Here is a 14,871-nt window from a genome sequence, read left to right as displayed (position 1 = left end):
CCAGGGGTATATATGCCCAGTAGATGTAGCCAGAGGTATATGTGCCCAGTAGATGTAGCCAGAGGTATATGTCCCCAGTAGATGTAGCCAGAGGTATATGTGCCCAGTAGATGTAGCCAGATGTATATGTGCCCAGTAGATGTAGCCAGGGTTATATATGCCCAGTAGATGTAGCCAGAGGTATATGTGCCCAGTAGATGTAGCCAGATGTATATGTGCCCAGTAGATGTAGCCAGATGTATGTGTGCCCAGTAGATGTAGCCAGAGGTATATGTGCCCAGTATATGTAGCCAGAGGTATATGTCCCCAGTAGATGTAGCCAGAGGTATATATGTGCCCAGTAGATGTAGCCAGATGTATATGTGCCCAGTAGATGTAGCCAGAGGTATATGTGCCCAGTAGATGTAGCCAGATGTATATGTGCCCAGTAGATGTAGCCAGGGGGTATATATGCCCAGTAGATGTAGCCAGAGGTATATGTGCCCAGTAGATGTAGCCAGAGGTATATGTGCCCAGTAGATGTAGCCAGGGTTATATGTGCCCAGTAGATGTAGCCAGGGTTATATGTGCCCAGTAGATGTAGCCAGATGTATATGTGCCCAGTAGATGTAGCAAGAGGAATATGTGCCCAGTAGATGTAGCCAGATGTATATGTGCCCAGTAGATGTAGCCAGAGGTATATGTGCCCAGTAGATGTAGCCAGATGTATATGTGCCCAGTAGATGTAGCCAGAGGTATATGTGCCCAGTAGATGTAGCCAGAGGTATATGTGCCCAGTAGATGTAGCCAGATGTATATGTGCCCAGTAGATGTAGCCAGATGTATATGTGCCCAGTAGATGTAGCCAGGGTTATATGTGCCCAGTAGATGTAGCCAGAGGTATATGTGCCCAGTAGATGTAGCCAGGGGGTATATGTGCCCAGTAGATGTAGCCAGGGTTATATGTCCCCAGTAGATGTAGCCAGATGTATATGTGCCCAGTAGATGTAGCCAGATGTATATGTGCCCAGTAGATGTAGCCAGATGTATGTGTGCCCAGTAGATGTAGCCAGAGGTATATGTGCCCAGTATATGTAGCCAGAGGTATATGTCCCCAGTAGATGTAGCCAGAGGTATATATGTGCCCAGTAGATGTAGCCAGATGTATATGTGCCCAGTAGATGTAGCCAGAGGTATATGTGCCCAGTAGATGTAGCCAGATGTATATGTGCCCAGTAGATGTAGCCAGGGGGTATATATGCCCAGTAGATGTAGCCAGAGGTATATGTGCCCAGTAGATGTAGCCAGAGGTATATGTGCCCAGTAGATGTAGCCAGGGTTATATGTGCCCAGTAGATGTAGCCAGGGTTATATGTGCCCAGTAGATGTAGCCAGATGTATATGTGCCCAGTAGATGTAGCAAGAGGAATATGTGCCCAGTAGATGTAGCCAGATGTATATGTGCCCAGTAGATGTAGCCAGAGGTATATGTGCCCAGTAGATGTAGCCAGATGTATATGTGCCCAGTAGATGTAGCCAGAGGTATATGTGCCCAGTAGATGTAGCCAGAGGTATATGTGCCCAGTAGATGTAGCCAGATGTATATGTGCCCAGTAGATGTAGCCAGATGTATATGTGCCCAGTAGATGTAGCCAGGGTTATATGTGCCCAGTAGATGTAGCCAGAGGTATATGTGCCCAGTAGATGTAGCCAGGGGGTATATGTGCCCAGTAGATGTAGCCAGGGTTATATGTCCCCAGTAGATGTAGCCAGATGTATATGTGCCCAGTAGATGTAGCCAGGGTTATATGTGCCCAGTAGATGTAGCCAGAGGTATATGTGCCCAGTAGATGTAGCCAGATGTATATGTGCCCAGTAGATGTAGCCAGAGGTATATGTGCCCAGTAGATGTAGCCAGAGGTATATGTGCCCAGTAGATGTAGCCAGATGTATATGTGCCCAGTAGATGTAGCCAGAGGTATATGTGCCCAGTAGATGTAGCCAGGGTTATATGTCCCCAGTAGATGTAGCCAGATGTATATGTGCCCAGTAGATGTAGCCAGGGTTATATGTGCCCAGTAGATGTAGCCAGATGTATATGTGCCCAGTAGATGTAGCCAGAGGTATATGTGCCCAGTAGATGTAGCCAGATGTATATGTGCCCAGTAGATGTAGCCAGGGTTATATGTGCCCAGTAGATGTAGCCAGAGGTATATGTGCCCAGTAGATGTAGCCAGATGTATATGTGCCCAGTAGATGTAGCCAGAGGTATATGTGCCCAGTAGATGTAGCCAGATGTATATGTGCCCAGTAGATGTAGCCAGGGTTATATGTGTCCAGTAGATGTAGCCAGAGGTATATATGTGCCCAGTAGATGTAGCCAGAATGTATATGTGCCCAGTAGATGTAGCCAGAGGTATATGTGCCCAGTAGATGTAGCCAGGGTTATATGTGCCCAGTAGATGTAGCCAGGGTTATATGTCCCCAGTAGATGTAGCCAGATGTATATGTGCCCAGTAGATGTAGCCAGGGTTATATGTGCCCAGTAGATGTAGCCAGATGTATATGTGCCCAGTAGATGTAGCCAGGGTTATATGTCCCCAGTAGATGTAGCCAGATGTATATGTGCCCAGTAGATGTAGCCAGGGTTATATGTGCCCAGTAGATGTAGCCAGATGTATATGTGCCCAGTAGATGTAGCCAGGGGGTATATGTGCCCAGTAGATGTAGCCAGATGTATATGTGCCCAGTAGATGTAGCCAGGGTTATATGTGCCCAGTAGATGTAGCCAGATGTATATGTGCCCAGTAGATGTAGCCAGATGTATATGTGCCCAGTAGATGTAGCCAGAGGTATATGTGCCCAGTAGATGTAGCCAGAGGTATATGTGCCCAGTAGATGTAGCCAGGGTTATATGTCCCCAGTAGATGTAGCCAGATGTATATGTGCCCAGTAGATGTAGCCAGGGTTATATGTCCCCAGTAGATGTAGCCAGGGTTATATGTCCCCAGTAGATGTAGCCAGAGGTATATGTGCCCAGTAGATGTAGCCAGGGTTATATGTCCCCAGTAGATGTAGCCAGATGTATATGTGCCCAGTAGATGTAGCCAGGGTTATATGTGCCCAGTAGATGTAGCCAGAGGTATATGTGCCCAGTAGATGTAGCCAGATGTATGTGTGCCCAGTAGATGTAGCCAGGGTTATATGTCCCCAGTAGATGTAGCCAGATGTATATGTGCCCAGTAGATGTAGCCAGGGTTATATGTCCCCAGTAGATGTAGCCAGATGTATATGTCCCCAGTAGATGTAGCCAGGGTTATATGTCCCCAGTAGATGTAGCCAGGGTTATATGTCCCCAGTAGATGTAGCCAGAGGTATATGTGCCCAGTAGATGTAGCCAGGGTTATATGTCCCCAGTAGATGTAGCCAGATGTATATGTGCCCAGTAGATGTAGCCAGGGTTATATGTGCCCAGTAGATGTAGCCAGGGTTATATGTGCCCAGTAGATGTAGCCAGGGTTATATGTGCCCAGTAGATGTAGCCAGGGTTATATGTGCCCAGTAGATGTAGCCAGAGGTATATGTGCCCAGTAGATGTAGCCAGATGTATATGTGCCCAGTAGATGTAGCCAGGGTTATATGTCCCCAGTAGATGTAGCCAGATGTATATGTGCCCAGTAGATGTAGCCAGGGGGTATATGTGCCCAGTAGATGTAGCCAGGGGTATATGTGCCCAGTAGATGTAGCCAGGGGGTATATGTGCCCAGTAGATGTAACCAGAGGTATATGTGCCCAGTAGATGTAGCCAGAGGTATATGTGCCCAGTAGATGTAGCCAGATGTATATGTGCCCAGTAGATGTAGCCAGAGGTATATGTGCCCAGTAGATGTAGCCAGATGTATATGTGCCCAGTAGATGTAGCCAGGGTTATATGTCCCCAGTAGATGTAGCCAGATGTATATGTGCCCAGTAGATGTAGCCAGGGGTATATGTCCCCAGTAGATGTAGCCAGGGGTATATGTGCCCAGTAGATGTAGCCAGGGGTATATGTGCCCAGTAGATGTAGCCAGATGTATATGTGCCCAGTAGATGTAGCCAGGGGGTATATGTGCCCAGTAGATGTAGCCAGGGGTATATGTGCCCAGTAGATGTAGCCAGGGGGTATATGTGCCCAGTAGATGTAGCCAGATGTATATGTGCCCAGTAGATGTAGCCAGGGTTATATGTCCCCAGTAGATGTAGCCAAAGGTATATGTGCCCAGTAGATGTAGCCAGAGGTATATGTGCCCAGTAGATGTAGCCAGGGGGTATATGTGCCCAGTAGATGTAGCCAGGGGTATATGTGCCCAGTAGATGTAGCCAGGGGGTATATATGCCCAGTATATGTAGCCAGGGGGTATATATGCCCAGTAGATGTAGCCAGGGGGTATATATGCCCAGTAGATGTAGCCAGGGGGTATATATGCCCAGTAGATGTAGCCAGGGGGTATATATGCCCAGTAGATGTAGCCAGGGGGTATATATGCCCAGTAGATGTAGCCAGGGGTATATATGCCCAGTAGATGTAGCCAGGGGTATATATGCCCAGTAGATGTAGCCAGGGGGTATATATGCCCAGTAGATGTAGCCAGGGGTATATATGCCCAGTAGATGTAGCCAGGGGTATATATGCCCAGTAGATGTAGCCAGGGGGTATATATGCCCAGTAGATGTAGCCAGGGGTATATATGCCCAGTAGATGTAGCCAGGGGTATATGTGCCCAGTAGATGTAGCCAGGGGTATATATACCCAGTAGATGTAGCCAGGGGGTATATATGCCCAGTAGATGTAGCCAGGGGTATATATGCCCAGTAGATGTAGCCAGGGGGTATATATGCCCAGTAGATGTAGCCAGGGGGTATATATGCCCAGTAGATGTAGCCAGGGGTATATATGCCCAGTAGATGTAGCCAGGGGGTATATATGCCCAGTAGATGTAGCCAGGGGGTATATATGCCCAGTAGATGTAGCCAGGGGGTATATATGCCCAGTAGATGTAGCCAGGGGGTATATGTGCCCAGTAGATGTAGCCAGGGGGTATATATGCCCAGTAGATGTAGCCAGGGGGTATATATGCCCAGTAGATGTAGCCAGGGGTATATATACCCAGTAGATGTAGCCAGGGGGTATATATGCCCAGTAGATGTAGCCAGGGGTATATATGCCCAGTAGATGTAGCCAGGGGTATATATGCCCAGTAGATGTAGCCAGGGGGTATATATGCCCAGTAGATGTAGCCAGGGGGTATATATGCCCAGTAGATGTAGCCAGGGGGTATATATGCCCAGTAGATGTAGCCAGGGGGTATATGTCCCCAGTAGATGTAGCCAGATGTATATGTGCCCAGTAGAGGTAGCCAGATGTATATGTGCCCAGTAGATGTAGGCAGGGGTATATGTGCCCAGTAGATGTAACCAGAGGTATATGTCCCCAGTAGATGTAGCCAGGGTTATATGTGCCCAGTAGATGTAGCCAGATGTATATGTGCCCAGTAGATGTAGCCAGAGGTATATGTGCCCAGTAGATGTAGCCAGGGTTATATGTGCCCAGTAGATGTAGCCAGATGTATATGTGCCCAGTAGATGTAGCCAGAGGTATATGTGCCCAGTAGACGAGTGACTGGCAGTGGCAGGCGGCAGCGAGCGGAACTTACCTGCGTCTTCTCTCGTCGCCGGCGCGGGATGATTTGCCGCTACTCTGGTCTGGTCCAGACCAGAGCAGCAGAACTTCCGGCGCAGGAGCGAGACGGAAGGTAAGTCCCGCCCGCTGCCAAGCGCCACTGCCAGTCACTCGTCGGAGGAGGACAGTCAGCGAGGGAGGGAGAGCAGTAAGGTGAGAGAAGGGGGGAGATTGCCCCCCTTCTCCACCGCTGCCTACAGCTCTTCCTCCACTGCGCTGCTGTCCTGCAACAGAGCGGGCGGCCGATTGGCCGCCCTTTTACGGACGCTGCTGAATTCCTTACGGAATTCACGGGCAGCTTAATTTGTATACAAATTTACGGGCTGCCCGTAAATTTATGGGCGGTTGGCAACACTGATTGGGGGGATGTATACAGTATGGGAGGGCTACACATAGTATTGAGGGGGATACATGCATGGTAGACAGAGGATGGATGGAGAGACCCCAGGATGTGACAGGACTGGGGGGATACATATAGTATGAGGGGGGGGGTGTATATAGTATGGGGGAATACATATAGTATGAGGGGGGGTGTATATAGTATGGTGGGATACATATAGTATGGGGGGTGTATATAGTATGGGGGGATACATATAGTATGAGGGGGGGTGTATATAGTATGGGGGGATACATATAGTATAGGGGGGTGTATATAGTATGGGGGGATACATATAGTATAGGGGGATACATGAGCACACATATGGTGGTACACTGAGCAGAGGCGGGGTGGATGGAGAGACCCCAGGAGGATGTAACAGAGCTGGGGGGATACATATAGTATGAGGGGGGGTGTATATAGTATGGGGGGATACATATAGTATGGGGAGTGTATATAGTATGGGGGGATACATATAGTATAGGGGGGTGTATATAGTATGGGGGGTGTATATAGTATGGGGGAATACATATAGTATGGGGGGTGTATATAGTATGGTGGGATACATATAGTATGAGGGGGGTGTATATAGTATAGGGGGATACATATAGTATAGGGGGATACATGCACACATATGGTGGTACACTGAGTCAGGATGGATGGAGAGACCCCAGGATGTGACAGCGGTCACATGGCCGGGAGGGGGCGGCAGCACGGGAACAATAGGGGGAGGAGGAGGCGGCTCTCGGCTGCTCGGCACAGCTCGCTCGGTGGAGGAGTCGGTGGATGGCGGGGGGAGGGGAGGGACCCCCCGGGCTGTAGACGGTGGAGGGACGCAGCGGAGCCCGGCAGACATGAATGCGGCGGAGGGAGCGGAGGATGGAGGCGGAACGGATTCCGAGGTGGACGCCTTCTTCCGGACAGGTACCGGCACCGGGGAGGGGGGACCTCCGGGGACAATGGGAGGGATACATGTGTGTTATATACAGTCATGTACAGCCTGGCCTGTGCTCTGTATATATCATGTATATATACTGCCCATCTGTATCCTGCATATATACAATGTATCCATCCAGCCTGCCAGCATTCTGTATATATACTGCCCATAGATCTGCTGTGTACATAGCTGTATATCCTCTATATACCGAGATCATCAGCAATAGACCTCCCGTGCTCTATATATACTGCCCATACATCTGCTGTTATCTGCATATATACAATGTATCCATCCTGTCAGCCTGTGCTCTGTATATACACTGCCCATACATCTGCTGTATTCTGCATATATACAATGTATCCATTCTGCCAGCCCTGCCAGCCTCTGTTCTGTATATGTACTGCCCATACATCTGCTGTATTCTGCATATATACAATGTATCCATTCTGCCAGCCTCTGTTCTGTATATACACTGCCCATACATCTGCTGTATTCTGCATATATACAATGTATCCAGCCTGCCTGCCAGCATTCTGTATATACACTGCCCATAGATCTGCTGTTATCTGCATATATACAAAGTATCCAGCCTGCCAGCCAGCATTCTGTATATGTACTGCCCATAGCCCCCTGTATTCTGCATATATACAATGTATCCATCCTGTCAGCCTGTGCTCTGTATATACACTGCCCATACATCTGCTGTATTCTGCATATATACAATGTATCCAGCCTGCCTGCCAGCCTCTATTCTGTATATCTATAGCCCCTCTGTATCCTGCTTATATACAATGTATCCATCCAGCATGCCTCTGTTCTGTATATACACTGCCCATGCATCTGCTGTATCCTGCATGTATACAATGTATCCAGCCTGCCTGCCAGCCTCTGTTCTGTATATGTACTGCCGATACATCTGCTGTGTACATATCTGTATATCCTCTATATACTGAGATCACCAGCCATAGCCCTCCTGTACATATACAATGTATCCATCCTACCAGGCTGTGTTCTCTGTATATTCTGTATACCTCATATACTGCCCATAGATCTCTACATAGCTGATCACTCATATAATGGCTGGCCATGCATATCCTGCATATACATAGTTATATACTGAGGAGATCAGCCATAGCCCTCCTGTATCCTGCACATATACAATGTATTCAGCCTACCACCCTGTGTTCTGTATATATACTGCCCATAGATCTGCTGTGTACATAGCTGTATATCCTCTATATACCGAGATCATCAGCCATAGACCTCCTGTGCTCTATATATACTGCCCATACATCTGCTGTATCTGTATATATGCAATGTATGCAGCCAGACCTGCCCTCTATATATCCGGTATATATACTGCCCATACATCTGCTGTATCTGTATATATGCAATGTATGCAGCCAGACCTGCCCTCTATATATCCTGTATATATACTGCCCATACATCTGCTGTATCTGTATATATGCAATGTATGCAGCCTGCCTGTGTACCCATCACATACATGGTTGTGTCAGTCCTGGAGATTCAGCCATATCCCCTCCTGTATAATCTGTGCATATACAGTATATACCATGTACTCATCCCCATCCAATCCCATATACTCCTATCTTTAATGCATCCTGCCATATCCCCTTCTGTATACTGTATATACAAAGTATCCAGCCTGCCTGTGTTCTGTATGGGGGATTAGCACTGTGTCTATATATCCTCCATCATGTTTATGTATTGTGTATCCATCACATATCCCCTCCTGTATAAATCTGTGTGTATATATAACTCATTCTGCCATATCCCTTCCTGTATACTCCTATATGTTTTGTATCCAGTCGTATCCCCTCCTGTATACTGTCTGTGTATTATATTCAGCCATATCCGGTATACTCCTATATATATTGTATCCAGTCGTATCCCCTCCTGTATACTGTGTATATTGCATTCAGCCATATCCTGTATACTCCTATATGTATTGTATCCAGTCGTATCCCCTCCTGTATACTGTGTGTATATTATATTCAGCTATATCCTGTATACTCCTATATATATATATTGTATCCAGTCGTATCCCTTCCTATATACTGTGTATATTGCATTCAGCCAAATCCTGTATACTCCTATATGTAATATATCCAACCCTCCTGTGTGTATATTTGGTCTCTGATGTGTGGTGGATATAGTTGGGGTCTCTGTACAGATCTGTAACCTGTATAGTGTATACACCATGTATGGGAGGTGTATACATCCTCTATATGAGGGTGTAAAGTACATCAGTGAATGTAATGCACTAGCAAATAGAACTCTATGCATATCCTCCTGTATACTGTGTGTATACAATCTATAGATAGATAAATAAAATTGATGTACCATATGTATATATCGTATACAGCACAGGCTGGCGATGTATACACACAGTATGTAGAGGATATATAGATGAGTTCATTCATTGTATAGCCAAGTGTGTCTCTCGTGTATAGAGGGCCATATGTCACTGTATACAATGTGCTATGTATAGAATGTATATAGTGGTCAGACTGTATGACATCCGCCCTGTACAGCGCTGTGCCCAGAATCAGTTACTCCATACATTAGCGTCATGGCCACTAATACAGAATATTGTATAGCCAATGTGTAATGTATCTGCGATGTTGTGGAAATCCCCCCCCCCCCCCCCCGAGCCCCTGAATATAGAAAAAAATATTTGGTCAAATTTTATTACTGTACATAATGGGTATATTATATCACTAAAGGAGGTGTATATAGCCAGGTTACAGCAGTGTATGAATTATATCCATTATATGATGTGTCTATAGCCAGGGTTATAGCCTCTATATGCTATATCCATTCTCTTGTGTCTGTATACCTGTGGTATAGCACTGTATGGAATATATCTATTATCTGAGCTGTATATACTCATGGATTAGTGCTGTAGACATTATTTTCCCCAGGTTATAGCCCTACATATAATATACACTTGATCTGATCTGTATATAGTCAGGTTATAGCTGTATTATATGAGGTATGTATGTAGCCAGGGTATAGCCCTGTATATAATATAATCTGTGTCTGATGCTTACAGTATATCGCTATATACAATGTATATGAGATGTATTTAGTGCTATATGCACTATATCTTTTATAGGAAGTATATATAGCCAGTGTATAGCGCTGCATCCGATGTATATGAGGCGTCAGTGCAGTACAATGCGTATATGAATGGGGGTAGATGGAGATGGGACACTGAAGTCTCTGTTATTCTCATAAAGAGATTTATGTCCTTCCAGAACTATGTGGCTATTCTATTTTATGTTGTTTTAGCTCAATGATGACTTATCTATACGTCAGTGGCTGGGAGGCTATGATGTCAGTCTCGCGTACAGCGCTGAGTGTACCGGTACCAGGCTGGCATCTGTGTGTCTATACGAAGACTTGATAAATCGTTTTGGACAGTATAGCGATGAGTGTATATTGTATGATATTCTGTATATTGATGCCTGCTACCTGCTACCTGCTACCTATAGGAACAATGTGTATGTGTCAGAATCTCTGTAATGTAACTCTCCATAGGTGTCAGCGGCTGTGACTGGACATAGTATGTCTATAGGGTGTGATCATCCTCTATAGACTAGTTCTCTGGTCATCCTTGCATGGCCGGGGGCTTTGTGCTTCGCTGAGTATCGCCAAGGCTGTTATTGGGGTAATTGTCACCTTTAGAAGTTTGTATATTTGTGTGTTGTGTGACTTGCGTACCGACATGCTGCTGGCTTGTGTACCATGGTGGAGAATTTGCTGTTTTTAGCTTTAATTTTGTTCCTTTGTCACCTGCGATGAAGACGTGATCCAATAATCGTTTTTCCGAATGTGTTTACTTACCTTGTAGCGGCCAAAATATAGCGGAGGGCGGCCATTGTGTGCATGTGACTAAAATATCAAAAGTGTCTAGTTTGGGGGGGATTTCAAAAAGATAGGAAGACCACATTGTCTCAACTCAGCTTTGCCAAATACACCTGAATGATTCTGGGGTCAGATGGAAAAAAACAGCGTTGTGGTCACAAGAGACTACAATCAGACAGTTGTGATCTCAACACCAATCTGTATATCTAGTGGAAAGCCAATACAGCACTTCATCCATAGAACACCATGTCTACTGTGAAGCATGGTGGTGGGAGCATCTTGTTATGGGGGGTGGGGTTCTCTTAGGCAGGGACTTGGGCGTTTGAGGACAAGCTGCTACCTTCTACCAGAAAGTTCTCACTTCACTTTCCAACGTGACTCTGACCTGATCTGCCCCCAAAGTTGCTGTAGAGGAAACAGGTGAATGTCTTTGTGTGGGCTAACCAGAGCCCAGACCTAAACATCGCTGAAAGCCTGTAAGATGAAGAATATTGTAGTCCACTAATACCTAGTACACACGCACAGGTACAGGGGGCTGAATGTTGCTATGAAGGGGCGATGCGCATTGCATGACCGAGAGGCTTCGAGGAGGTTGGTGGAGAACGATGCAGCCCGGGGTCTATCGGGTGGTCTTGTCACCAGAGATCCAGCATGCTGGGCTCCAGGGGGCTATTCTGAAACAAGAGGGGCAAATATTCTTCAGTGTAGACCTGCAAAGTCTGTGGAAAAACCTCAACATGACTCAAGGCTGTAATTGAAGCAGAAGGGAGTCCCACAAAGTGCTGACACAGCGGAGAGACCCTTTATCAAGCCCTGTAATGGTGGATTTTATTTATCTTCTGCACTGTTGGTATTATATCTTTCACTTGCCTTTGATAAGTTGCCTTGAGTAAAGTCAGAAGGGGGAAAACCGGTTTTTACCACCATAAAAGGCCTGTGGCTGGACGTTGTATGTTAGGGTCACAGCCTGTTTAGTTTAAAAGACAACTGAAGAGAGAGGTATATGGAGGCGGCCATATTTATTTCCTTTTGAACAATACCAATTGCCTGGCAGCCCTGCTGATCTATTTGGCTGCAGTAGTGTCTGAATCTCACACCAGAAACAAGCATGCAGCTAATCTAGATTTGACAATAATGTCAGAAACCCCTGATCTGCTGCATGCTTGTTCAGGGGCTATGGCTGAAAGATTTTTAAATCAATAATAATATTATTAATAATAATAATAATAATAATAATACAAATTATTAGAGGCAGGGGATCAGCAGGGCTGCCAAGCAATTGGTGTTGCTTAAAAGGAAATAAATATGGCAGCCTCCATATACCTCTCACTTTAGGAGTCCGTTAAAGAGGAACTCCAGTGAAAATAATGTAATAAAAAAAGTGCTTAATTTTTACAATAATTAATTTAGTCAGTGTTTCCCCATTGTAAAATCTTTCCTCTCCCTGATTTACATTCTGGCATTTATCACATGGTGACATTTTTACTGCTGGCAGGTGATGTTAGTGACAGGATATGTTGCTTGCTTTTTGGCAGTTGGAAACAGCTGTAAACAGTAAAACAGCTGTTATTTCCCACAATGCAACGAGGTTCACAGACAGGAAACTGCCAGGACCCTGGTCCTCAGAGTTTCCTGTGGGAGGGGTTTCACCACAATATCAGTCATACAGCGCCCCCTGATGGTCTGTTTGTGAAAAGGAATAGATTTCTCATGTAAAAGGGGGTATCAGCTACTGATTGGGATACAGTTCAATTCTTGGTCACGGTTTCCTGTTGATGTTATAAATCAGTTCAGATAGTGTCTGTAGAATTTATGTTCTATGTTTCCTGCTCTGTGTATTGAGCACAGATCTGATAATTGGCATTTCCTCATGTTTTAGGGCCAGCGTTGGTATTTGCTGCGCAGGGACCCCCGGCGTGCTATTTCTGTCCTGTCTCTGCTGTAGATTGGATTGGTATGTTATCATTTGGTGATAGTGCGGGGGAGGGGCAGTGTAACCCCCCCTTCCCCTCGGACATATGTGTCCTGTGTTTGTGACATTACCGTGTATGTGTCACCAGGGGGTGGAGCCTTATACAGGTGACACACCTGGGACTGCACATGTTGACGCTGGTCACAGCTGCTGGTGTGTGCTATCAGTGATGTCACTGAGTACAGCTGCGTGAGGCCCAGTCCCCTGGTGTGACAGTGAAGGTTCATACACACGTCACATGGAAGTCGATCAAAATAAACGATGATAGACCGAGTCCTTCATGACGCATCTGTAGTGATGGCGTGCGCACACGCAGGACGGTAGACTACGGATGAATCGTTAGATAATTTGCGTCTGCAGCTGGAAACTGCACTTTTCCTCCTTTTCATGCATTTAGCGCATGCTGAATTCACGTTCTACAGCTTCCTGCACACATTTTTGATTATGAACGATTGTTGGGCAAAACGATCCACCGGGCAGATTGGTCAAAGCGACCAAGAAACGTTGCTTATTGTTGTTCCCTTCCATTATCTTTAATGATAATCAGTCGATCGGCGTTCATTTTGAATAACATCCATCTGACAGGTACGCACGACGTCTATTCATGACGGGCGATAAACGAAAATGACTGTTCTCTTGCTTGGCAAAAAATAATGTACAGGTACTCCCCGGTTAATGAACGAAATAGGAACTGTAAGTTTGTTATTAACCTGAATCTGTTCTTAAGTCGGGACACTGTGCCACCTCTGTCCCCTGTACCCCCTCTGTGTCGCCTCTGCCCTCTGTACCTGCTTATATAAGTTTCAAAGCTATTTTTCTTTTTTTAAATCGATTTTCTCAAAAACTTTAAGTCCAATTTGAAACATTTTTTAGAGACTTGTTCCCATGGATACACAGAATCCATGACGTTCGTATCGGCGGGTCGTTCTTAAGTCAGGCATTTGTAAGTCGAAGACTACCTGTACCCAGAAATGTATATTTTTATAAATTGAAATTGGGGCACCAATAGGAAACCTGGTGGGTGTGGCTCTCCAGTTGTCCTGAGTCTCTGAGGGAGTGATCACATAGGGCCCAATTTCTACAAAGTCCGTATGGGACGTAGACTGGGGGGGATCTGTACACTGCAGGGAGTGCTGCGTGCAGAACAGGGGGGCTCGTCCGGGATGGAAAGCTTGTGTACGATCAGAGTATGGGAAATGGTTCACTGACACACCAGAGTGTGGGAAACCTTTTATTGAGAGAGGGAAAAGTAAGATACCAGAGATGACTCCAGCCACCACCGCTAAATCTAGAAGGTGTATGTGTGTGTGTCACTGATTTATAGAAGGAGGGCACTGTCTGATTTCTGATTGGCTGTTGGGGTGGTGTTGGTTGGTGGTAGTGGAGGTTGCAAAGTACGGTAGCTTGTAAGAGTTTAATTTGATGAACTCCACAAGCTTGACAATGTGAGTTGTATGGAGTCTATGAAGGGTTAACTTTTTGAATGGGAAATTTCCCGCACCCTCAACATACAATACACACTTCCCATACTCTGAATATGCCAATTAATTTATCCCCCTATCAACCCCCATTCCCCCCCCCCCCCCCCCCCGATGTTTCAGGAGATTGTTTTTGGTACTAGATTCGAAAATAGGTACAGCATAGATGTAAGGGGCTTCCCTATCCTCCAGGGACAATTCCAGGTCCGGAGTCCCCCTATAAGCCCCCCCCCCCCCTCTGAATTCTATGGATTCTGTAGTGTGATGTACTAGGGAAAATGTAATGTGTGTTTGATAAGAGCGTTTCTTGACTATAATAAATCTGTCGCTCTCCAGGCTGGGAGGAGTTCTGTACGGTGCTGGTATGGCCTCCGGAGTCTCCGGTACACCTGGCCATGGAGAGTCCTAACCTTCTATCTGTTTATATCCACAGTAACAATAGTTAGTGCTACATCATAGCGGCATCTATCGCTGTTCAATCCCCTCTGCAAATCCAGGGACAGTTATGATTAGAAACTG

The 14,871-nt window shown here is 45.9% G+C and overlaps 1 protein-coding gene across 6 annotated transcripts in view; it reads left to right on the top strand.

Moving 5' to 3' along the window:
- The first annotated feature begins 6,826 nt into the window (after positions 1 to 6,826).
- LOC137525248 (kalirin) overlaps positions 6,827 to 14,871 on the top strand; it is a 469,346-nt gene continuing 461,301 nt past the window's right edge. For 4 of the 6 annotated variants that reach the window (XM_068246265.1, XM_068246261.1, XM_068246264.1 and 1 more), the window contains exon 1: positions 6,828 to 6,998. In XM_068246265.1, the coding sequence (XP_068102366.1) occupies positions 6,929 to 6,998 (70 nt within the window). In that variant the 5' untranslated portion in view covers positions 6,828 to 6,928. Of the gene's footprint in view, positions 6,999 to 14,871 lie in introns of all 6 variants that reach the window. The other 2 variants (XM_068246262.1, XM_068246266.1) reach the window with 1 other exon arrangement.

The sequence above is a fragment of the Hyperolius riggenbachi genome, chromosome 7 (genome assembly GCF_040937935.1).
Source record: "Hyperolius riggenbachi isolate aHypRig1 chromosome 7, aHypRig1.pri, whole genome shotgun sequence".
NCBI lineage: Eukaryota > Metazoa > Chordata > Amphibia > Anura > Hyperoliidae > Hyperolius > Hyperolius riggenbachi.
The sequence above is the reverse complement of the archived record's forward strand: the minus strand, read 5'-3'. Positions and strand labels throughout refer to the sequence as shown.